The following is a 25,413-nucleotide window of genomic DNA, read 5'->3' on the forward strand; positions in this document are numbered from 1 at the left end:
TCTGGTGGTCTTCAAAGCAGTGTTATTTTTCAGCGAGCCGCAGGGCGTTTGTCGTTGCAGTAGTGTTTGTTGAAAACGGATATTTAGTGCTGTTAAATTGTCATAAGCTCTGTAGTACATCTGCTTTATTAAGTTGTTGTCTGTAACGCCTTGGGGTCTTTTCTTGGATTCATCACTTGATCTTTCAATTATTTTAAGGAAAGCTATCATACTAATATACGCTGTTCAGACTGTACTTTACATCGCTCTGAAATCTAAGTGCCTTGGAATAGAGCCTAACTTGTAAATGATAGTAATTAGTACCACCTCCTAGAGATAAGCTCCTGTTTCTCACAGATATTTCAGTTTGGGAAAAAGAAGTAACTGGCTGTGTAGCCTAGACGATCTGTGGACTTTTTTTCTGTTTCAAGTAGCTTTCTGAGGTTAATCGTTTCACCCTATTCAGTTTTTCACCATTTTCTAAAACGTTATGGAAAATGTGCAATGACAATTATTCCCCAAACGTATGATTTCAATTAAGATAGATTTAATGTTGACACCAAGAGACTGTGTAGGCAGTTTTTGCTCGCAACCAACGAATGCAGCTTTTAACGAGTTAAACTTACCAGTGCCTTTCCTGCAGTTGCCTTACCGCAAATATGAGGCCCGTTGTTGATCTTCCCGGTCTGAAACCATACTGCTCCTCTTGCAGTCTACTTTCAATACTGCTTCTTATTCTCTTCTCCGGGATCTTTTCATAGATTTTTCCACAGTGGCATAGCAGGGTGATTCCTCTGTAGTTCTCAAATCTCCTTTTATCCCCTTTCTTGAAGATCGGGACTATAATTCCTTTCTTCCAATCCTCAGGAATTCTGTTCTCCTTCCACACCACCCTCAGCACTCTGTATCGCCACTGGGTTCCTACTTCTCCTGCTGCTCGTATCATATCCACTGTTACTTCGTCCCAACCTGGTGCCTTGCCCCCTTTCATCCTCTTTATGGCTTCTTCCACTTCATTCCAAGTTAGATCATCAATTTCCCCACTATTATAATCGTCTGCTGCCTTAGGTTCTCCATCGCTGTTAGTTACCCGCTTGGCGGCATTCAACAGATCTTCAAAGTACTCCTTCCAAATCTTTTTGAGCTCATGCATTTCTTCCACAACTCTTCCATTATTATCCATGATCCTCAGGCACTCGCTTCTGTCGTTCCTCTTATTTCTTACCATGGTGTAAAGTACTTTTTTGTTCCCTTCACTGTCCTTTTCTAACATTCTTGTCCATTTTTCCATCCACTTCTTCTTCTCCGCCGTTACTATGGTCTGTGCCGCTTTCTTGCTTTCCTTATATTTTACCCTAGCTTCCTCTGCTCGGGTCTGGAACCATTCTCTGAAGGCTTTGTTCTTTCGAAGTACTGCCTCTTTACATATGTTGTTCCACCATGGGGTTTCCTTACTTCTCCTCTTTGTGCTAGTTCTTCCGCACACAGTCTCAGCTGCCTCAACTAGAGCCCTCTTAAAATCTCCCCATTCTTCTTCCACTGTTCTCTGATCTTCCTTTGGCAGCTTCTTCCTGATCAGTGTCTGGTACTGGGTCCTCCGCTCATCCTCTTTCAGCATCCATGTCTTCAACCTTTTCTCCTGTATGTCTGTTGCCCTCCTATCTTTTTTCTCTCTCAGGGTGGCTACCAACAGCCGATGGTCACTGTCTAAGGCCTCAGATGGAATGACCTTAACATCTGTGAGGCTGCTCATCATCTGCCTATCCACTAGTACATAGTCTACTACTGAAGTTTGGGACCAGTCTCCACTGTACTAAGTTATTTTGTGGCTACTTCTCTTCTTGTACAAGGAATTTGCGATCGCCAGCCCATTCCTCTTGCAGAATTCCAGCAACAATTTTCCTTCTCTATTTCGGTTCCCCCAGCCCTCTGGTCCCATTATCTCCTCGAATCCTTTCCTGTCTGTGCCAACATGTGCATTGAGGTCCCCTATTATAATCTGGTTACCTCCATTTAGCTGCTTTTGCATGTCATCTTCAAATTCCTCACAACTTTTCTTGCAATTACAAATTCATGTTAATTAGTTAGATTCACTGAGTTCCCATATTCAAAGAATTCATGTGACAGTAATTGCATCCAGCACTAGTTAAGGGTCTTCATACTTTCTTTCAAATACTGAGATGGATAATTCAATGAGTTACATAAAACACCACATCTCTGATTACTAGAACTTCGTAATTTTACAGTATTCAGGGATAAAGCAAATGAGATACCTGTAGGTGATTACAATACTATTTAAATGCGTTATCGAACAAAACGTACTAACTAAAATACATGTTATATTTTTGGATGGTTGGCAATGTCTACTAAAAACCTTGCCCAACACAATACTTTTGTTGATAAGAGCTCTGACGGCGAATTTTATTGCTAATAGACACGATGTAAGGTTAAACCATTAGAGCTCAAAACTGCCAACTGAACTGGTATTATTTCCCAAAACAGCCCTTTTTTACTTCAACAGAAGGAAGTACTTCTATATTTACTAGTGGTTTTGTTAAGCACAACACGGATAATAAAACTGCATATAACAGTATTTTCTATACTCTAACATCGTTATTGTTCGAAACTATATACAACACCCTTCTGTTGTACTCTGATCACACCATATAACTCTTGAAACATTATCTTGTCTTCTAAGCCGGTTATGTGATATAAGATAAATCAAAGAATTTGGTTTTGTTATTCTGGACACAAATTTCAGCAGCGTGATTCAGGCTTAGCCCTAAACAAACCATCAACGAGAAACTTGAGAGAATGTAAACGGAGTAGATGGTTATCTGGGAATTTACCACAGACACGAGAGAAACAATGTGCTCAAACAGCGTTGATAACCTGCTCGTGTTTGCACGATACTCCCATATTCAGGCTCGACTGTTCGCTTAGCAAAGTTTCAACGTCGGGAAGCGCTAGTCACTTACCAAGTCGGAGAGAGTGCGCCAGGGCCGCCAACATAAGCAGCAGGCTGCCGGCGACTATCGGCGCCATCTACAGTCGCGTCACGTCATCTGAAACAAATGACGTTATTCGGGTGAGAACCCTGAGATTTTTCGTTTGCCCATCACAATAAAATTGTGTCTGATTTTTAAATTATCTCTATAAAAAATAAAATTAAGGAAGATACAAAGTGAAGGATCGTGGAGACGATGTACTCCGTTGCTGAAGAGACTATATGTTTGTTTTTATTTATAATGATGGTATTACTAAAAGACAGACAAAGGAGTAATATCATTTCGTAGTGTGAATAGTTCTTGGAGCGTTTCTCTGTTGAGGCAAGATGAGGCAGCATTATCTAAGAGCAATATTGTTTGTAAACTACTCTGAATTCATAGTCATCGAACACTGAAGGAGCCTGTTCCAGACAAGAGCAATCTAATGTAACACGAGTAACAGCAGAATTCATTGACAGGACAGAAAAAGAAAAGAAAAAGAAATAAAACCGGCCCCGATGGTCTCTGCATATGTGGCTTCAAATGGGGACGCGAAGACTTAGAGCATTCTGAATGAAGAACGAACAGCTAGAAAAAAGTAACAATAGTTCGTCTTATTCACCATTTTCTAAAACGTTATGGAAAATGTGCAATGACAATTATTCCCCAAACGTATGATTTCAATTACGATAGATTTAGTGTTGACACCAAGAGACTGTGTAGGCAGTTTTTACTCGCAACCAACGAATGCAGCTTTTCACGAGTTAAACTTACCAGTGGTCATGCTTTCCCTACAACATAAACATTATTACCTAACAATTTCCAGTTACCTGTTCGCCAACACTCTCAGCCATAGCTATTCATACGTGCTTACAGCACCATTCAAACAACTTGGTCCCTGATAGTGAAGTTAGCAAACGCTGTACTTATAATGCATGTTTTGTTAAATGAACAGTAATTTATCACAAAACTAGTTACAATAGTATCAGCCTCACTTTTCATGGAATTAAATACTGAACAGTTAAACACTAGAGACGGTCATTAAGCTACTTTCTCGTATTGGTAGAGTGACCGCTACCGGCATATATACTCAAGTCATAGATACTGCGATAATGAATGTCACAATAGACATATCAGCTGAAGAGGAGTGGACATATCTAAAAATGACAGTCACATAAGATGGACAAACACATGTACAAGGAAGGTAACTGCGAAGAAAACTTGGGTAATAGCAAAAAATAAATTGATAAACGAAAGAATGAAGTAGAAAATGTTCAAGAAATTCAGGAATACAGAAATACAGGGTGTTACAAAAAGGTACGGCCAAACTTTCAGGAAACATTCCTCACACACAAAGAAAGAAAATATGTTATGTGGACATGTGTCCGGAAACGCTTACTTTCCATGTTAGAGCTCATTTTATTACTTCTCTTCAAATCACATTAATCATGGAATGGAAACACACAGCAACAGAACGTACCAGCGTGACATCAAACACTTTGTTACAGGAAATGTTCAAAATGTCCTCCGTTAGTGAGGCTACATGCATCCACCCTCCGTCGCATGGAATCCCTGATGCGCTGATGCAGCCCTGGAAAATGGCGTATTGTATCACAGCCGTCCACAATACGAGCACGAAGAGTCTCTACATTTGGTACCGGGGTTGGGTAGACAAGAGCTTTCAAATGCCTCCATAAATGAAAGTCAAGAGGGTCGAGGTCAGGAGAGCGTGGAGGCCAGGGAATTGGTCCGCCTCTACCAATTCATCGGTCACCGAATCTGTTGTTGAGAAGCGTACGAACACTTCGACTGAAATGTGCAGGAGCTCCATAGTGCATGAACCACATGTTGTGTCGTACTTGTAAAGGCACATGTTCTAGCAGCACAGGTAGAGTATCCCGTATGAAATCATGATAACGTGCTCCATTGAGCGTAGGTGACTGACGAAACTAAAATCTCTAACATGGAAATCAAGCGTTTCCGGACACATGTCCACATAACATCTTTTCTTTATTTGTGTGTGAGGAATGTTTCCTCAAAGTTTGGCCGTACCTTTTTGTAACACCCTATATAAATCAGGCAAGCCACGGTGCAGGTAAACCATGAAGCCATGGTTAAATGGCTTCAGGAAAAATGTGAAGGTATCGAAATAGAAATGGTCTTCGGCAGGACTGATTCAGATATAGGAAAGTAAAAACAATCTTCGGTGAAGTACGGTCGGAAACATTAAGAGTGCAACGGTTTTCACTGTTAAGCACTGAGGACACATCAGATAGGTGGAAACAGTACACTGAAGGCCTTTACATGGGGGAGGACTTGCCTGACGACGTGATTGATATGGAAGATGTAGGAGATCAACTGTTGAAAGAGTGTGTGGACGACGTGCGGTCGAATAATGCGGGAGGGATAGATCTGAGTCATCAGTATTCTGACTGGTTAGATGAGGCTCCTGTGCCAACCTTATCGTTTCAGAATAGCACGTGCACCCGGCGCCCTCAATTATTTGCTGAATGTATCCCAATCTCGCTCTTCGCTATAGTTTTTCCTCTCTACAGCTGCCTCTATTACCATGGAAATCATTTCCTGATGTCTTAGCAAATGTCCTATCATCACGTCCTCTCTTCTTGTCAGTGTTTTCCATATATTCCTTTCCTTGACGATCCTGCAGAGAACCCCCACATTTCTCTCTCACCTTATCAGTCCACCTAATTTGCAACCTTCTGATGTCGCACCACGTCTCATTTGTTACTGTTCTCTTGTGTTCCGGTTTCCCCACAGTCCATGTTTAACCACCATACAACTGTGTACTCCAAACGTACATTCTTAGAAATTTCTTCCTCAAGACCTGTGTGTGACATTAGTAGACTTCACTTTGCCAGGAATGCCCTTTTTGCCAGTTCTAGTCTGCCTTTTATGTCCTCCTTCTTCGTCCGTCATCGGTTATTTTGCTGACTAGGTTGCCAGAATTCCTTATCTTCATCTGCTTCTTCATTATCAATCATGATGTTAAGTTTCTCGCTGTTCTCATTTCTGCTACTTCTAATTACTTTCGTCTTTCTTCGATTTACTCTCAGTCCATATTCTGTACTCGTTAGACTGCTCATTCCGCTCAACAGATCTCCTGTAATTTTTCTTCACTGTCACTGAGGATATCAATGTCACCAGCGAATCTTAACATTGATATCTTTTCATCTTGAATTTTAATCTCGCTCTTGAACTTTTCTTTCATTTCCGACATTTGTTCTTTGACGTATAGACTGAGCAGCAGGGGCGAAAGATTACAGCCCTGTCGTATATCCCTTTTCAACTCGTACACTTTGTTCTTGGATTTCCAATCTTATTCTTCCCTGTTGGTTCTTGCACATATTGTACATAACCCGCCTTTCCCTAGGGCTTATCCCATGTTTTCTCAGAATTTCTAACATCTTGTACCATTTTACATAGTCGAACGCTTTTTCAGGTCGATTTTGGTATAGTCCTGCTTGCATTATTAGCCGCAACGTCATATCTGCCTTAACAGATCCTCAATGTTCTTTTCCATTCTTTTGTATATTATTCTTGTCAGCAACGTGGACGCGTGAGCTGTGAGTCCGAAGATAGCAAAGGCAAATACGTGCAAGAACTATAACAGAATCAGCTTAACAGTTCATGCATCCAAATTACTGACAAGAATAATATACTGAAGAATGAAAATAATACTGAGGATCTGTTAGACGACGATAAATTTGGCTTTCGGATAGGTATGGGCACCAGAGCGGCAATTCTGACGTTTCGATCAGTAGGGCAAGCAGATCTGAAGAAAAATCAAGAAACGTCGTCTTGTAAGATGATGCAAGATGTTTGAAATTCTGATAAAAACACGGTTAAGCATTAGGGAAACACGGATAATATACAATTTGTACAAGAACCAAGAGATAACAATAAGAATGAAAGAGCAAGAGTGAAGTTCTCGGATTAAAAAGGGTGTATGACGGGATGTAGTCTTTCACCCCCGCTGTTGAATCTACACACGGAAGAAGCAACGACAGAAGTAAAAGAAATGTTCAAGAGTGGGATTAAAATTCAGAGCGAAAAAGTGTCGATGATACGATTGATTGATGACATGCCTCAGGAAGAACTTTAGGACGTCTAACGACAAGAGAATATCGATTGGGAGTAAACCAGAGAAAGAGTAGTAGTAGTAGTAGTAGCAATGAGATTAACTATAAACTTAATAACAAAATTGGTGAGCACGAAATTAAGGTATCCGCTACTCTGTATGGCAATCAAGACATTTTGACGAAGGAAGGCTTTCCTGCGCGAGAGATGTCTACTAGTGTCAAACATTGGCCATAATCTGTGAAAGAAATTTCTGAGAATGTACGTTTAGAGCACAGCCCTGTATGATGGTGAATCATGGGCTCAATAAAAACCAGAAAAAGAGGAGAATCGAAGCGTTCGAGATGTGAGATGTGGTGCCAAAGAATGATGAAAATCTGGAGGACTGGTAATATACGTAATGAGGAGGTTTTTACGCAGATTGGGAGAAGACGGGAACATTATACGGAAAACACTGACGAGGAGAACAGACAGGATGGTAGACATTTGTTAAGGCATCAGGTAATCCATGATAGTAGAGAAAGCTGTAGAGGGTACAAACTGTGGAGGAAGGTAGAGATTCGGATACATCCAATAAATAATTGAGGACGTAGGGTAAAAGATAGACGGGCACAAGAGAGGAATTCCTGGAGGTCATCGATCCACTCAGAGAACAGTTGAGTTTATAAAAATTTACAATTCTGCCCATTAAAATTGTAACGCCAGGAAGGATAGCAAACAAATTTTACGTGCAGTGTGCATATAATATGCTAGAAAGAATTCATTGATTATATTTGTAGTTAATTTGGGGGTATATAGAGTACGAAATATGGTACACACCCCTGACCTCTCAGACAGCAGCTATGTTTCTAACCAGGCTAGATATTAAGTCGAAAGACCTTGGTTTACAGATACGGGTACGTCATTCCATGTTGCTTCGTCTCTATGCCACAGTTCGTCAATGGTAGTGGCTGGCAAGTGGTGAAGAACCTGTCTCAGCAACCCAAAAGCAGATATTTTCAACGGGTGAGATATGGACAACGTGATGGATAGGGCAACTCCTCTGTATCGAGACAGCCATCACAGCGTGGCCAGCATACGGCCCTACTGTATCTTGTTGAAAGGTACCATCACAGAGAGCTGGAAGACAAGGCACAGCCACCGCTCTTAACAACTCGGATTTGTAACGGCTGCTGTCCACATTACAGGCTTTGCGAACCAGAAATGACGCATTATACACTGGATGGCACTATACTGTGCTCAACTGACAACGAAAAATGTGATCTGTCCAAATCCGTTCTCCTCACAGCCTCCTCTCACGGATCACAGATATGCTACACTCAGAACTTGGAATCATCTTAAAACACTGTATGGGGCCGTTTCTGTGTCTAGTGTTATCGTTGGACGCACTACCTCTCTCAAAATGTGGTCGACAAGCTGAGATTCCGCGGCGCTCTTGCTGCAAAGTAGCCAGTTTCTTGATTCGAGATACGTATCGCGTCTGGAGATGCAAAAATAACGAATAAAACGGTTTAATATCAGAAGGTAGGGTTTTAGACGATTTTACAACGGGTTTATTTGGTTGATTAAATTGCTACGTCCTGTAGCCCTGAAGGCCCAGGGGGCATCAAAACTCTCCTGGACGGCGGAAACGCTCGTTTAAGGATATGCAAGAGCTAGGAAGGTATTGGAGATCGAACATTCCATCCAATAATGCACTTGTTATTCGTTGCGCGGGTACGTAAAACTGCGGAAGTATCTGCTGCCCCCGTAGTCAGCAAACCTTCCACAGCTATGCGGCCGCATGACGGTATGTGAAACCAGTATGAAACGAACTGTGGATGGAAAAGCAGAAGCCACATATAAATATTGCAAAAAGCTCTACAATTATGCATTTTTGTCGTGACCGCGCCGGAATCACAATGATATCAGGTACGTCCACAATCTATTAAACGCATGATTTTTGTCACAACCTACGACAATCTGTTCCGCAGTAATGCATTAGCATATCTACCAGTTTCGCTGCCATACGATAACTACAGCCCACACTGGTCCTTCGTGAGTATCTGCACTTTAATTACAACCACCCGGTATTTCGGATGGCTGATGTATCGCTGCCCACACCAACATAAGCCAGATCATCTGTAGATGCCACAGACGAAAAAGTTGACGAAAATATTGCTAGAGCAGTTTATGCCACAGATATACCACTGGCACTGTTAGAATCCAGCACTGGTAGCAAGCCTTTCAGAAGATACGACCTTACTGTGATGCGCACTTGGAGGGGGCCTTCTAGACGCTGAATGCCAACGTTTGCAGGCAGCTTTTATGCAGAAGACAAACCTAAGCTCCGTCCGAACAGGCCATGAAGACCCAACGGTATAGATCCGCCGGTGTGTCATCCTCAGCCCACAGGCGCCACTGGATGCGGATGTTGAGGAACATGTGGTCAGCACACCGCTCTTCTCAGCACTGTCAGGTTTCATGACCGGAGCCGCTACTTTTCATTCAAGTAGCTCCTCAATTGGCCTCACAAGGGCTAGGTGTACCCCGCTTGCCAACAGCAATCGGCAGACCGGATGACCCAGTAGTAAAATATGCTTGAATTCATTGTGGACGGTCGGACGGGTGTCGCGGAACATTGAATAGTTAATTTCATAATAAATACTCCGCATCCAGTAGTCTGCAAGGGGACTCGTCCTTAATAACAGAAGGAAACCTGCCAATATTTGCTCAAATGGCTCTGAGCACTATAGGACTTAACTTCTTACGTCATCAGTCCCCCAGAACTTAAACTACTTAAACCGAACTAACCTAAGAACATCACACACATCCATGCCCGAGGCAGGATTCGAACCTGCGACCGTAGCAAACCGGCCAATATTGTGCTGATGCTGTGATCGATGATATCGATGAGATATGTAATGACAAGTTATTGCTGTCCTAACCGACAGTGCTCGAAATATGCTGGATCCACACAACATTTTACATTAGAAGTGTCTGCATATCGCCAGAATAGGCTACAGAGCGGCCCGCATCAACCTACTGATAAAAGTCGTTACGGATTTGGAAGTACACCATGAACTTAACCGTGCAGCCAAAACCCATCGAGTCCACATTCGCATGACAGCCGTAAGACTCCGACTAACGCTGACAGCATTATCAGTGAGAACACCATCGCGGTAGGCCAAGATCCTGCCGCTCACGAATTCAGAATCATGCTGGTTGACATCTCTCTTTCTCATATGAACCATAACAGGATTTTCTTACAAACAAACAACATTCAAAAGCGATTTTCCATTGCGAAACCCACTCCATAAAATTTTCTTACACACAGAATACAAACTTCCCGGTCACATTAAGGTGATCAGCTGTCGAAAGCCAGAATAATCACCCTCTGCAGCTTGGAGCCCTGCGAGAAGGGCAGGAAGAGAGTCAACGAGGTTCTGGAAGGCAGCGACAGGGATGTGGAGCCATGCCGACTCCTGTGCCTTGTCCAGCTGCACTAGGTTTCTCGGTTCAGAATCGATGGCGTGGACAGCAAATCGAGTTGGCCCCACAGATTTTCGACTGGGTATAAATCCGGGGAGTTTAGTGGCCAGGGGAGGACAGTAAACTAATCATGGTGCTAATCGAACCACACATGTACAGTGCGAGCTATGTGAAACCTTGCATTGTCCTGTTTGTAGATGTCATGGTGCCGGGGAAAAACAAACTGCATATAGGAGTGGCCATGATCCCCAGCGATAGGTGCACACTTATGTCGATCCACGGTGCCTTCCAGAATGACGAGATCACCCACGGAATATCACGAAAACATTTCCCAGACCAGAACGCTCCCTCCTCCGACGGGGACCCTTCCGACGGTTTTTGCAGGGTGTTTGCTTTCAGACTTTACACGCCGGACACGCCATGTGTCCGATGCAGCTTAACACGTGATTCATCCGAAAAGTCACTTGCTGTCACTCAGTGAAAGTCTGGTTGCGGTACTGGCGTGTAAATTCCAGCCTTCGTCGTGATGAACAGCAGTCAGCCATGGGTGCATGAACAAGGTGCCTACTGTAGAGGCTCACACGCGGCAACGTTCGCTGAACGGTCGCTGAGAAGACCACAACCGTCGTTCACCACTGTCATCTATGGCCTGTGGTACACCAGTTGCGTCACCACTGGTTTTGGATAGCACCATTTTGCCATGCACGGTACACTAAAACTACGGCGGCACGCGAACAGTTCACCAACATATCCGTTTTGGAAATGCTTCCACCCTAAGCCCGAGTTGGGCGTTAGATAAATTACTTCGTTTCCGCCTTACGACAACGACTGGACTGTTTCCAGTGTCCCCCCCCCCCCCTCCCCAACAATCTAACACGTACCCACCACTGCTAGTGCTGCCGATTCATTTGTGAAACATTGACAAACATGGACAATGGTCACTGGGCTGTGTATAAGGTGATGTTCGTTCGATCGCTCGTACTTTGTGCGGTTGTGCTGACATACTAATCGTTCCCATATTTACATAAGCACGTTGAAGATTTATGAAAGGTAAACGACATCTTTGATTATAAACGTAGTTGTGAAAAGTATCACGAGGTTGTATATGAATGCACATAAACGATATAGTCACGCAAAATCGGATGACTCTTTTTAAATTACAAACTTCGTTACCGTGATTTCATAGCAGTTTCCATCTTTGTTCATTTAAGATATACAAGTTAGTAAAATCTGACGAATCTTTTTGAAACGCTCTATATGAGTGGTCGACAAACTGCGGCCCACGAGCCGATTGCAACCTCAATCAAATACTCGTGTGGCCCGCGTTTCTCAGTCGTATTTTATAACAATACGTGTCCGTCAACTATCAACTGAATCCAAAAACATCAATAACCAGGAGATTTACTATTTTGCAGAGACGAACATTTACATCTATATAAGTAAAAATATGAATGATTGATTGCACAAAATCGTAAATCTACGGAAGTTGTTCCCTGATTGCTTCGAAATTTTGACACGAAGTTGCATTCTATTACGTGCTTGTCTTTATACGCCAATTTTTTATAATATATGTAATATACAAATATGCATGTAATATACAAAGCGGAAATGTTATTATCTAAAATTCTTGATCGATATATTTCGCGTTTTACACAAAACTCTTATTAACATCTGGACAGACATAGGCTACATATTTTAACATGTATAATATATAAAGATATAAATAAAATATCTAACAGAGAAACGTTAGCAGCAGGTTAAGGGCGGCACCACCATAATTTTGATATCAAATTGATACGCGAATTAATTTAATTGATCAATTAATTACACCCCACCCACCCCCACCTCCAGAAGTGCCAGGCTGTCTATTTGTCCCAACATGAACAAAGCGTGTTTTTCTAAAGCTAACAGATGCATCCAATTTTCCAGTCACCTGCAGCTACTTGCCAGTAAATAATGGATGTTATCGATAGTTTCCTCTGTCTGTTAGTCCCATAATTTTTTCCCTCACAGTAGTGCACCGTTTTTTAGCTACCTGCACCAAGCCTGCTTCAGGCTGTTTGAAGAAAAAGAAGGCAAGTTATAACTTGCTGGTATGCCATTCTGAGATGCTTTCGGTCCTCTGCAAAACAGAGGGTGGAGTCTGAAGATAAACAAAGCCCAACCACCATCAGTCTTTGACCGTGCCTAGTTGCGTCTCTGTGATTCTTGCAATACGAAATGGTTAGCAAGTAGCGATGCCAGCGGTGGTGGTGATGGGAAACGGTCAAACTTGGTGCAATTGCCATGTAAGCGTTCATAAAAAATTTATGAGCTCGAATTGCGACAGTTATAAAATTACGTAGCAATGTATTCAAATTTTTCGAGACTGTGATCCTTTTTAACAAGAAGTGGTTATAAGTGCTTTCTTCTTGCTATTGTAGCACCCATTCCCGAAATGCTGGCTGTATTAGTGTGTCAGCTGGAAGCTGAAAGTCGCCAGCAACAGGAAGCCAAAGAGCTTGTGTTACATCATTTAAGTACATCACAGAATTCTGTGGTGATAGTTTACACGCTCAGAAAACATCTTTTTTTAAAGTATTCAAATCGTAACAAGTGCTTATAACATTTCTATTGTTCTTCTAGCATTAGAGCAGCAGCAGTTGTATGGTGAAAATCAACAGCAGCAGCAAGCTGAAGAGATTATGATACCATCATGTAAGTAAATCTACAAATTTTGTGTGATAGTTTACGTGTTCAAAAAAAAGCTCTTGTGTATTCAAATCGTAACGAATGTTTACAAAATTTTTGACCTCACTGATGCAGCGTTACAGAGGAAGCTGGCCGATTTTGAGCAGCTGCTGGAGGCCAAAATGCAGTAAAATAAGTACATTTGCAATATATTGCTGTCAGACATTCTTACTTCACCATATACAGTTGTGTGAGGCATATATTCTTAATCGTTGTAGTTATTGCTATGGAGCAAGAAGAGGGTGATAATTTAGCAGGGGTATGCAGAGAGAATGATGACCTGGAGTCATCACTTCCATCAGGTATGAACTACTTCTTTTTTTCGTAGTTATGTATAATCAGTATCTCACTGTAGGCAAAATCAGTACATATTTTTATTTCTTGTTGTTTCTTATAACCAATGTTGCAGACAACTTAAGTTGGATGGATCAGTGGCTCCACAACAACAGTGCTGGCGAGGGTGAAATACTGGAGTCAGTGCATGAGATGGTGGCTGCTGAAAGGAAGTACCATCTCCCCCTTTTGGATGAGCAGGAGGAAGTATTTGATTGGGTGGGCGAACTAGCAGAAAGATCGACTGAACTGCTCAATCCTGGAACCCAGAGTGTAAAAGGTGATTATAACGCTACTGTCAGCGTAACAGCATTTAATTATTATTCTGGAGTTCTATTGTACTTGATTGTTGCTATTTGTTTACAGCATATATTTAAAGAATCTTGAGCACTGTACTTAATTTTCTTCCATTATTCGTATGTTACAGAGATGACACCAACACCACCACCAGGACAGCTTGCTGTGGCATGGATACCTACAGTGGTGGCAGGTATCAAACACACAGCCGAGTGGCATGCACCTCAGTGCAAAGCATCACTTGTGGCCATGCAAGAGGCAGCAGAAGCAGCTGTGGCCACTGCAGTGCTGGCCCCTGTACCATCGCCTACCCTCTGGTGTCTGTGGGTGGTTCAGTCAGACCAACGATCTCCATCCTCCAGGCTGGCAACGGTGAAGGCTCCAGAACGCATCAGGTTCAACGAGCACCCTCTCTACAGCCTCGGTGTTTCCACAGGAACTAACCACCACCACCACCTCCTGCTCTGTCTCCGACTGTCCGCTGTCGCCAGCAGCGAAAGGTATGTGTGTCTCGGCGCATACCCCTCAGTGCACAAGGCGCCTCCTCTCGAATTCACTCATCCACTGGGTGGACACAGTCATCTCTGAGTTGTAGTGTTAGTGATAATGGACCTGGGCTAGCAGTAGCACTCTCCCGTCCTGACAGTGAAGAACATCAGATTAGCGGCGTCATGACCCCTCTAGAATATTCGGTGGCTGTTAGGGTTTTTTAGCGGCGTATCTCATTCACTAGAGTTGAAAATCCGACTGCGGGGTATCGCGACCCAGCCACGTTTCTATAAGTATGCCTCCTGGTGCTGGAGGCAGAGATCCTCAAAGCCCCAGGTGATCCGAGATTTAATGCCATTAAATGTAATGCAGTACTCTGTTGCGAGCTGACTCACCATCCCAAACAGCAGGGTGCTGCTGAGGAGAAAAGCCTGCACAACATCTGGTGTGATAACGGCGTTATATCTCGGAGTACATCAATTGCTGGAGGTATCGTGAATCCATCATGGGCCCGGTTTTCTGAGATGGAAGTGAGAGAGTCAGCTAAAGCACTGAGCCAAATACCACACCTCGACATCCACATTCATGTCTATAGTCTGTTAAATGGAGGGTCCAACTATGTAAGAATTTTAAGGAAAAGCACGCTTGTCTTAAGGTTCAAATTGAAAAGGATAATGCTTGTTTTGCATGGTCAATAATGGCTTGTGAGAGAAATTGCCATTACAGATACCCTCCTGGGCGCACAACAACATACACTGTACCTAAGAAAAAAATTCCCGGAGGTTGTAATTTTGATGGTATCGATTCAGGACATACCAAAATTTGAGGCAAAAAATCTTGGAATATATGTTCACATTTATGGCCTGAAGAAGTAGAAAAGCAAGCCAGATGATCAGCACAAGCATATTGTAGTTAGGATACTCCATTTTTAGAAATATGTAGGTGAGCATGATCTTCATGTAAACAGGCTGCTCTTCTCTGAAGGTGATATTCAGCAGTATGTATGCATCAAAGACATTCCATGCCTCCTTTACAGACAATTATCAAAACATGAACATAAAAAACACATTTGCTTCTTGTGTCTAAACACTTTTTCAGACAAAAAGTATTTAAAAAAGCATCTGAAGGACTGTGAATCCAAGGAAACGGTATGTGTTGTTATGCCTACAGAAGATAACAAGTTCATAAAATTCAAGAATGCTCACCACCAGAAACGATACTGGTTTGTTGTACACACTGATTTCGAATATCTCCTCGTCCCTGTCACCCGCTGTGAAGGGAACCTCTTAGCTTCATGTACCACCTTCATGCAAAAACACATACCATATGCAGCAGCTTACCAACTTGCAAGCTAATATGATTAGCTCTTAACCACTATGAATCTTATGTCGTGGATAATCCCACAGTTTAGTTGCTCACTGGTCTTGAATAACTATCATGGGATGTTGATACTGATGCAGTTAACTGTCACGTTTATCTGCTCCCATTAGATGGAAAAGCGGAAACTCCCTGTAGGGCCCACTGTCATCTTACGGGGAAGTTGTGCGGTACAGCTCACAGTGCATGCAACTTGAAGTATGTGTTATCAAGGCATATACCCGTTTTATTCCATAATATAAGCAGTTATGACTGACTTTCTAGCTGAGCAATTGGCCAAATTCGGCTGGGAGAAAAATCAGATCGGTGTCTTACCTGAGAATGTTGAAAAATATATTTCGTTGTCCAAACGAATGACGCCAAAAATTACGTTTCGCTTCCTTGTCACGCTATGTTTTATGCAGGCGACACTCCATAAACTCGTTGAAACTTAACTCAGGAGGGTATGCATATCACCCAATCTGCATACCCCAATGAGGAAAAGTTTCAGCTTGTGACTGGGAAAGGAGTTTTCCCTTAAGAGTATCTGGACAGTAATACGAAATTCGACGAAACCAGGCTGTCCAACATATCTGTATTTACCAGTACTCTCACAGGTGATACCAAAACTAGTGCAGATTATGAAAACACCACAAATGTCTGGCTGGAATTCAGCGTTCCTAATTTGGTTGCATACACAAGACTATACATGGACACTGACGTGCATTTCCTTGCGGATATTTTTGAAAAGTTCCAGAATGTATGCATGGCCATGTACTCTCTGGAACCTGAATTTTATTACACAGCACCTGGGCTGTCCTGGGACGCATTGCTCAAGAAAATGTGGCGCAGCATCGAACTTCTGACTGAAACTGATATGCATCTTTTCCTTGAGAGCAGGATCCATATAGGACTTTGCCAACGTGTCCATAGACATGCCAAGACAAATAATCGACATAGGGATGTGGGGTTCAATGCATCCCTCGATTTAAGTTATATTCTATATTTGTATGTGAACAACTTAAATGGGCTCGCCATGATGCAGCCAATGCCTGTTGGTGGGTTTCAGTGGGTGCCCAAATACGAGGTGAAGGGATTAGGTGGAAAAATTTTGGGTCTGTGGGCTGATTCCAGCGTAGGGTGCATGGTGGAGGCAGACCTCATATACCTTGTTAGTATGCATGAAACGGCAAGAAGCATTTTCCCACAGAGGTTTTTTTCCCTTAGATTTTGCCTTGATGCATATTTTCCTCTGCCCTTCAAACCGCTACCCTTCATTCAGCTTTCGACCCGATCTGTCCCTAGATGAGTGCGTTTTAATGGTTAATCGTAACTAGATGCACACAAACATAGTAGTACCCACATCTGTGAGACCTCACTTAGCTAAAACTAATCAATATGCAGAGATGGCAGTAGACCTTTAGTGTTGGCCATCATGCCAGTGTGGGCTCCTTGTTAGTATGCATGAAACGGCAAGAAGCATTTTCCCACAGAGGTTTTTTTCCCTCGGATCTTGCCTTGATGCATTTTTTCCTCTGCCCTTCAAACTGCTACCCTTCATTCAGCTTTCGACCCGACTGTCCCTAGATGAGTGCGTTTTAATGGAGCCCCTCCTCCACACTATAAAAAAAAGGTGATTGCTGTTATGTCCAGTGCAACCAGTTCTGTGGGGAAGCACTTTCCCTAAGCTGATTACCGCTGTTGGACACAAGCAGAGGTACATAATGCATTATCATAATCTCCAGCAGTGCCTCAGGCTAGTTATGGAGCGAGGTAGAATCACCCAGGCAATGTCCTTCAATCATTCCCCCTTGAGCATAAGAAAGTGCACTACCGGACCAAATTTTAAGCAGGTCACTATTTTTAATGAGAACTTTGTTGCTGTGGAGATGTCAAAGGTTTCAGTAGAGTTTAAGAAACCAATTTATTTGGGTATGTGTATATTTGACATCACCAAATTCCACATGTACCACTTCAACTATGAGTTTGCTAAAACTCATTTCGTAGAACCAAAGTTACTTTATATATGGATAAGGTAGCTTCATCTACTGGCTGAAGAATTGTGATCCATATGAAGTAATTATGTGTCATGTTAATGAATTCGATATATTGGGATACACAGCCAATAATACTTATGGTATTGTTCCTCAGAACAGGAAGGTTATCAGCTTAATGAAAGATGAGACAGACTGCCAATTGTGGAGTTTGTGGGTCTAAGATCCAAAATGGATGCATATTATACGATGGATGGAACTATACAGAGGTAGGCTAAGGGTGTGTGATGTATGGCATCACATGCCCTCAAGGTCGAAAATTATTTGTGGTGTCTGTATGGTGGTGTTCGCAGTGCTCTGCCACGACCTCCGCATATGGTACAGGAAACAAGTGTTCGATTGTGAGGTCACGAGGTGTATACTCTGCTGCAATCTAAGATTGGATTGTCATCTCATGACGATACAGCCATTTGTGATGATGGGTACAAAACCATGCCATACTTACAATAGTCACTTGAAGTGCAAGAGGATGTGGGGGAGACTGATGGTGTGATTGAGAGAGAGTGAGAGCTTGTGCTGAATAGTTTGGCTCTTTTATCATAGAGTAAATACTGTATGTATGTGATGTATGGTGTGTCTGCATGCATGATTTCATATGTGTCTGTTCGTATGGTTGTGAGGTTGTGAGTGTGTTTGTATGTGGATGCCTGAGTAAATATGTATGACTGTGTGTAAATACTTTGTTCATTTTTTTATAATAAGTACCATACTATATATATATATATATATATATATATATATATATATATGGTGTTACAAAAAGGTACGGCCAAACTTTCAGGAAACATTCCTCACACACAAATAAAGAAAAGATGTTATGTGGACATGTGTCCGGAAACGCTTAATTTCCATGTTAGAGCTCATTTTAGTTTCGTTAGTATGTACTGTACTTCCTCGATTCACCGCCAGTTGGCCCAATTGAAGGAAGGTAATGTTGACTTCGGTGCTTGTGTTGACATGCGACTCATTGCTCTACAGTACTAGCTTCAAGCACATCAGTACGTAGCATCAACAGGTTAGTGTTCATCACGAACGTGGTTTTGCAGTCAGTGCAATGTTTACAAATGCGGAGTTGACAGATGCCCATTTGATATATGGATTAGCACGGGGCAATAGCCGTGGCGCGATACGTTTGTATCGACACAGATTTCCAGAAAGAAGGTGTCCCGACAGGAAGACGTTCGAAGCAATTGATCGGCATCTTAGGGAGCACGGAACATTCCAGCCAATGACTCGCGACTGGGGAAGACCTAGAACGATGAGGACACCTGCAATGGACGAGGCAATTCTTCGTGCAGTTGACGATAACCCTAATGTCAGCGTCAGAGAAGTTGCTGCTATACAAGGTAACGTTGACCACGTCACTGTATGGAGAGTGCTACGGGAGAACCAGTTGTTTCCGTACCATGTACAGCGTGTGCAGGCACTATCAGCAGCTGACTGGCCTCCACGGGTACACTTCTGCGGATGGTTCATCCAAGAATGTGACAATCCTCATTTCAGTGCAAATGTTCTCTTTACAGATGAGGCTTCATTCCAACGTGATCAAATTGTAAATTTTCACAATCAACATGTGTGGGCTGACGAGAATCCGCACGCAATTGTGCAATCACGTCATCAACACAGATTTTCTGTGAACATTTGGGCAGGCATTGTTGGTGATGTCTTGATTGGGCCCCATGTTCTTCCACCTACGCTCAATGGAGCACGTTATCATGATTTCATACGGGATACTTTACCTGTGCTGCTAGAACATGTGCCTTTACAAGTACGACACAACATGTGGTTCATGCACGATGGAGATCCTGTACATTTCAGTCGAAGTGTTCGTACGCTTCTCAACAACAGATTCGGTGACCGATGAATTGGTAGAGGCGGACCAATTCCATGGCCTCCACGCTCTTCTGACCTCAATCCTCTTGACTTTCATTTATGGGGGCATTTGAAAGCTCTTGTCTACGCAACCCCGGTACCAAATGTAGAGACTCTTCGTGCTCGTATTGTGGACGGCTGTGATACAATACGCCATTCTCCAGGGCTGCATCAGCGCATCAGGGATTCCATGCGACTGAGGGCGGATGCATGTATCCTCGCTAACGGAGGACATTTTGAATATTTCCTGTAACAAAGTGTTTGAAGTCACGCTGGTACGTTCTGTTGCTGTGTGTTTCCATTCCATGATTAATGTGATTTGAAGAGAAGTAATAAAATGAGCTCTAACATGGAAAGTAAGCGTTTCCGGACACATGTCCACATAACATATTTTCTTTCTTTGTGTGTGAGGAATGTTTCCTGAAAGTTTGGCCGTACCTTTTTGTAACACCCAGTATATATATATATATATATATATATATATATATATATATATATATATATATATATGTGTGTGTGTGTGTGTGTGTGTGTGTGTGTGGAAATAAAAGTACCGTAAATACAATTTGCTGGATAAAAATTATAAAAAGTTAAAATGTACACCATGTGAAAAAAGTTTAAAAACTGGAGTAAAATCATCAAAAAAGTTAACTGTAAAAGTTAACTGTAAATGAAGGAAAAAATAGTTTACTGTGTTTCTTTCTTTCGCACTTCATATGCGCTTGTGAATGTAGGAGTGCATGTGCAAACAGTTTTTAATTTTTATCTGCCACTAGCTGTGAAAGTCATACTAGTTTTAAGTGAGTTTCACTCGGTTCATTTTAGTGCAGGAGTTTGGATAAACATTTAATGGCCATCTCCTTCACTGTATTATTCCATCTGCGTGAGGGCGAAAATGTTTAGAGCCACCCAGCTCAACATACAAATTAATTCTTTGTGGGTGGAATTCCACTAGTAATAGTATTAGTGTAGAGAAACTGTACCTCTGCAAGAGCTGTAATCAGTACTGCAATGTAAAGTAAAAAAATTTTCAACCAGTACAATGATTTGTAAAATCAAGAACTGCGAATAAACAAAATTGAAACAGTAACTAGAACTGCCAATTTAAAAGCAGTATTACTTCGGGTATTGTAAACACAACAATATTTGTGAATGTAAAGCTGTATTACTACTGCGAAAATTAATGCCTGAATAAAGAAAATGTTATTCGTTACCATGTCTTTGCTGTTATTTCACAAATCCCTACCCTTACAAATGTGTATAAAGGCTGTGCAAGATGCACAAGGAATTAGTTTGAAGTGTGAGGGAGGTAACGTTTAAGTTGGAAAACAACAAAATATATGTAATGATTGCATTTTCCCTATCATGCCACTTGTAAAGGCTGTTGGTAACAGGTGGTGCGTGATCATGTCTGCTTCCAAAGACATATAGCAAACATGTCCGAAATTATATCACCTGTGTTTGAAGAAAACTACAGGTGTAGGATCTGGGCACATCTACATAATATCTAAGTAGGAGATAGGTAGAGAGAAAGAAAAACACAGAATGTGAGGTAAAAAATTCATTTATTTTCATTAATTCAACTTAAAAGTAATTTTACATATTCATAAGCAGACACAACACTATTTTCACAAATCTTATAGTTGTTGAGCTGATGGATAGCAGGGCACCTGTAGGTTTCCAGGTACTAAATAGATGAAAACTTGAAGATTTGCTGCATTCTTTGACGTAGACGATGGTCTCAGGACGATCGAATATTCGAAGTGACGTCATAAGGTACTCTATAAGGTACTCTATAAGGTACACTATGGTCGTTCCAGTGGAACCCCTGAAATAAACGTGTTAATCAGTTTGCACTCCTGTGTGTTTTAACACAATTCACAACCTTGAAAGGTCTGGGTGATGCTATGAAAGCATCTTAACAATGAATTTCTACAGTTGCCATTGTAGAAATCTTGAATGTCAGCAACGACCTTCACACTCCGATTTGTCATTGTGCAATGCTCTAGGTATGAGACACCATTTCATCATTTATACAGCACACTGCACAACACCACTACAGAGAGAACTCTGCAATGTCCGTATACACAGCTTTAACACTAGGCAGCCATCTGTTCAATCTTCCCAACACAATGGATAACACCATCTGTAGACTGAACAAGTTTGTAACGCTGGAGCACTGTAGACAAAGGCATGTGTCAACCAATTTCATCATCGTACATTATTGTAGTGGACAGAGTTAGAGTGGCACAGTAAATGTCCACAGGAGGATGGCTCGGATGATACTGAGCATTCAGCTGCTGCTTGATTAGGCTTTTTCCGGCCGGAGTGGCCGTGCAGTTCTAGGCGCTACAGTCTGGAGCCGAGCGACCGCTACGGTCGCAGGTTCGAATCCTGCCTCGGGCATGTATGTGTGTGATGTCCTTAGGTTAGTTAGGTTTTATTCGTTCTAAGTTCTAGGCGACTGATGACCTCAGAAGTTTAGTCGCAAAGTGCTCAGAGCCATTTGATTAGGCTTTTGACCGACACATTCCATCCCATTCCACCTCCATAAACGGCATTTTACCACTTTTAGTTGCATTCTTGATCTCTGTCACAACAAGCCAGTCTCTGTCTGTGGGGGTTTGTATATCAATATGTAAATGCTTCGAACCACTAGCGGTTAAATTATACATTGTGTTGAAAACTAGTTGTGCACATGGCTTAACTGGTATCTACTTATCCTTTACATCCTCATTATTTTCCCGTCAATATCACTGAAAATTCTGCAATGGCGCATATGATGGGGTCCAGTACTGACCTGTGTCACACTAATTAGGACTCCCAGTGCACTTCTGTGAGTCAGGGGATGGTTAGGTGCCTTCAGTCGGCAATGACAGCTCATTATCCTGCTTCAACAAGCTGACAAGGTGTGCGTCAGGAACCCAGGGTGCCACTGCTGCGGGTCCCAAAGCGAAAGGGCTGGGACACGTCGCTGCTACAGACTCCAACAGGCTGGAGGACGTTGGATCCAGTGATGAGCAAGGGAAAAAAACCATTTCAAGCGATAATAGCAGCACAAAGACGTCATCTTCCTCACACGACAGTAAACACAGACATTAAGAAAGGGGAACTTACTCTTTCGTGGCTTCTTCCTGTTCCACTGCTGCTGTGGCTGGGCACAACTGGACGATCTCAGTTGGTGCTTCATGCTGACTGACAGACTGCAACTGAAGCTACAGAGCTGTTGGGCCCTCCTCATATTCCTGATGTGATTGGATGCTGGGTTTCTATCGGCTACTACCAATTTCATGTACCCTGGTGGTATAATTGCGTTGAGGCGTGCATTTGGGCTTTTCATTCAGAAGGACTGGGGTTTGAGTCCCAGAGAGGGCACTGCCATTTTGGATTTCACGCCAATTCCCGGGTGGGAGGTCAGTTGGGGAGCCATATCTGAAATTTTTGCCATTTTTAAATTCTCGTCAAAATTCGAAATGACCACCAATAGGGTCGGTGGGGAATGGTGAAGGGTGGGGAAAGGGAGGGGGTGGGGAAGGGGTGGTGGTAATTAATTCGTCAATTTAATTAATTTGCAAATCAATTTAACATAAAAATTGGGGTCATGCCACCCTTACCCTACTACCAACATTGTATTTATGGCTTATTGGCTTATGATTTGAATACTACAACAAAATCTGGACTTGAAAAACAATAAACAAGGCTCAAGGTCAGCGTCTAGGGGAAGAGGAGATCGACAGAGAAGGAGGGGAAGGGGTAAGGGACAGACGGAGGGGGGAGAGACAGGAAGGAGGAGATTGAGAAAATGAGGGAGGAAAATATGAACAGAGAGAGGGGGGGATGAGGTGATGGACAGAAAGAGGGCGAGGACGAGATGGACAGAGACAGGGGAGAGGAGGAGATTTCGACATTCAACCAATTCCCATCCATATTTGAAACGTGTGCTCCTCTTTTCTTTCTTTTCCATTTAACGAGACCGAGCCATAGCAACGCGTCGCCGGGAACAGCGAGCTAATAATAAGATCCGTACACATGCGGCTCGAGATGCTACCACATAATGTCAGTATTGCCTTCCGAACAAAAACGTTTGACGACCACTGCTCTATAATATCACGTACGAAAAAATAAAACAGATATGTTAATTGATACATACGTTATTGAAGTACCAAACTTGGTTCATTTTAGTACAGGAAAACGTTTGCTGGCGCCAGTGAAAATCTCGGCAGTGTAGTATTTACGTTCGAGCTTATCTTCACTATTGTCTCGACTGATGTCAGTGATTCCCACACAGCGGGCCCGTCGGAAGGCAATAAAACAATTCTTGTTATCACAGAGGAAAGAATTCAGTGTCTAGTTCACTGACCTTACAAGTGGAAACTTTCATCTACTGAAGCTGATGAAATGCTGCGTGAACAGGCATAGAGAGAGTACTGAAGAACGAATGCAACCGGGTCCGTCAGGTGCACTGATGAATCTAAGAATTCCGCCTACCTGCTTAATAGCATGTTGATAGATCTTACAGGGGCGTTTCTTCATACTATGTATTCGATAAGCCCTCTGTAGGTACCCGGATGTGTTTGGTCCCAGATGCGAAGGGCACTCAATATACCGCAAATTACGGGCTGGTGATTTATGGACGCTAAACTAGTACCCGACATAGATGCAGTTGTGTGCCACTGGGTTCATATCAGGTGAATTTACTAGCCAGGAAATCAACGTCAGTTAGCTAACACCCTCCTGAAACTAATGTAACACAATTCTGCCATTCTGACATGGAAAGTTATTCTACTGGAAGTTGCCACTGCCTTCAGAGAAGACATAAAGCATACTGGATGAACGTGGTCCGTAATACTGTTCACTTAGGCAGAAATAGTCATGGTGCCTTCGATTACTACTGGAAACGCCGTGGAAGGCCAGATGAATGTCCCCCTCAACTTAATACTGCCCACACTAGCGGTGCGATGAATGTTTCGAGCAGCTGTTCGTTTCGATGAAGGCGTAGTCGGATACGACCGTCGACTTGTGACGAAGTGGCTAGGTCAACATGAGAACAACTAAGGGTCATCTATTGCGGATCACCGTGTTCAACAGAGTGTGCTGCTCTGAAACACTTGTGCCTGCACCCGCGTTGTTCTCTGTCGTCAGATCTGCCGATCCTGTTTTCCAGAGCCCCGGACCTCAACGCTCTGTGAAGAAGCGTGGACGTCCAACACCCCGCCACCTACACTACTGGCCAGTGAAATTGCTACACCAAGAATAAATGCAGATGATAAACGGGTATTCATTGAACAAATATATTATACTAGAACCGACACGTGATTACATTTTCACGCAATTTGGGTGCATATATCCTGAGAAATCAGTACCCAGAGCAACCACATCTGGCCGTAATAACGGCCTTGATACGCCTGTGCATTGAGTCAAACACAGCTTGGATGGCGTGTACATGTACAGCTGCCCATGCAGCTTCAACACGATACCACAGTTCATCAAGAGTAGTGACTGGCGTATTGTGACGAGCCAGTTGCTTGGCCACCATTTACCAGACGTATCCAATTGGTGAGAGATCTGGAGAATGTGCTGGCCAGGGCAGCAGTCCAACATTTTCTATATCCAGAAAGGCCCCTACAGGACCTGCAACATGTGGTCGTGCATTATCCTGCTGAAATGTAGGGTTTCGCAGGGATCAAATGAAGGATAGAGCCACGGGTCGTAACACATCTGAAATGTATCGTCCACTGTTCAGAGTG

General features: G+C 42.7%; 1 protein-coding gene across 3 annotated transcripts in view; it reads right to left on the reverse strand.

Moving 5' to 3' along the window:
* Positions 1-25,413, reverse strand: part of LOC126412923 (discoidin domain-containing receptor 2-like) — a 911,045-nt gene that overhangs the window by 547,426 nt on the left and 338,206 nt on the right. For all 3 annotated transcript variants that reach the window (XM_050082831.1, XM_050082824.1, XM_050082815.1), the window contains exon 2: positions 2,958-3,044. In XM_050082831.1, the coding sequence (XP_049938788.1) occupies positions 2,958-3,024 (67 nt within the window). In that variant the 5' untranslated portion in view covers positions 3,025-3,044. The remainder of the gene's footprint in view (positions 1-2,957; positions 3,045-25,413) is intronic.

This window comes from Schistocerca serialis, chromosome 1, assembly GCF_023864345.2.
Source record: "Schistocerca serialis cubense isolate TAMUIC-IGC-003099 chromosome 1, iqSchSeri2.2, whole genome shotgun sequence".
NCBI classification, from domain to species: Eukaryota; Metazoa; Arthropoda; class Insecta; order Orthoptera; family Acrididae; genus Schistocerca; species Schistocerca serialis.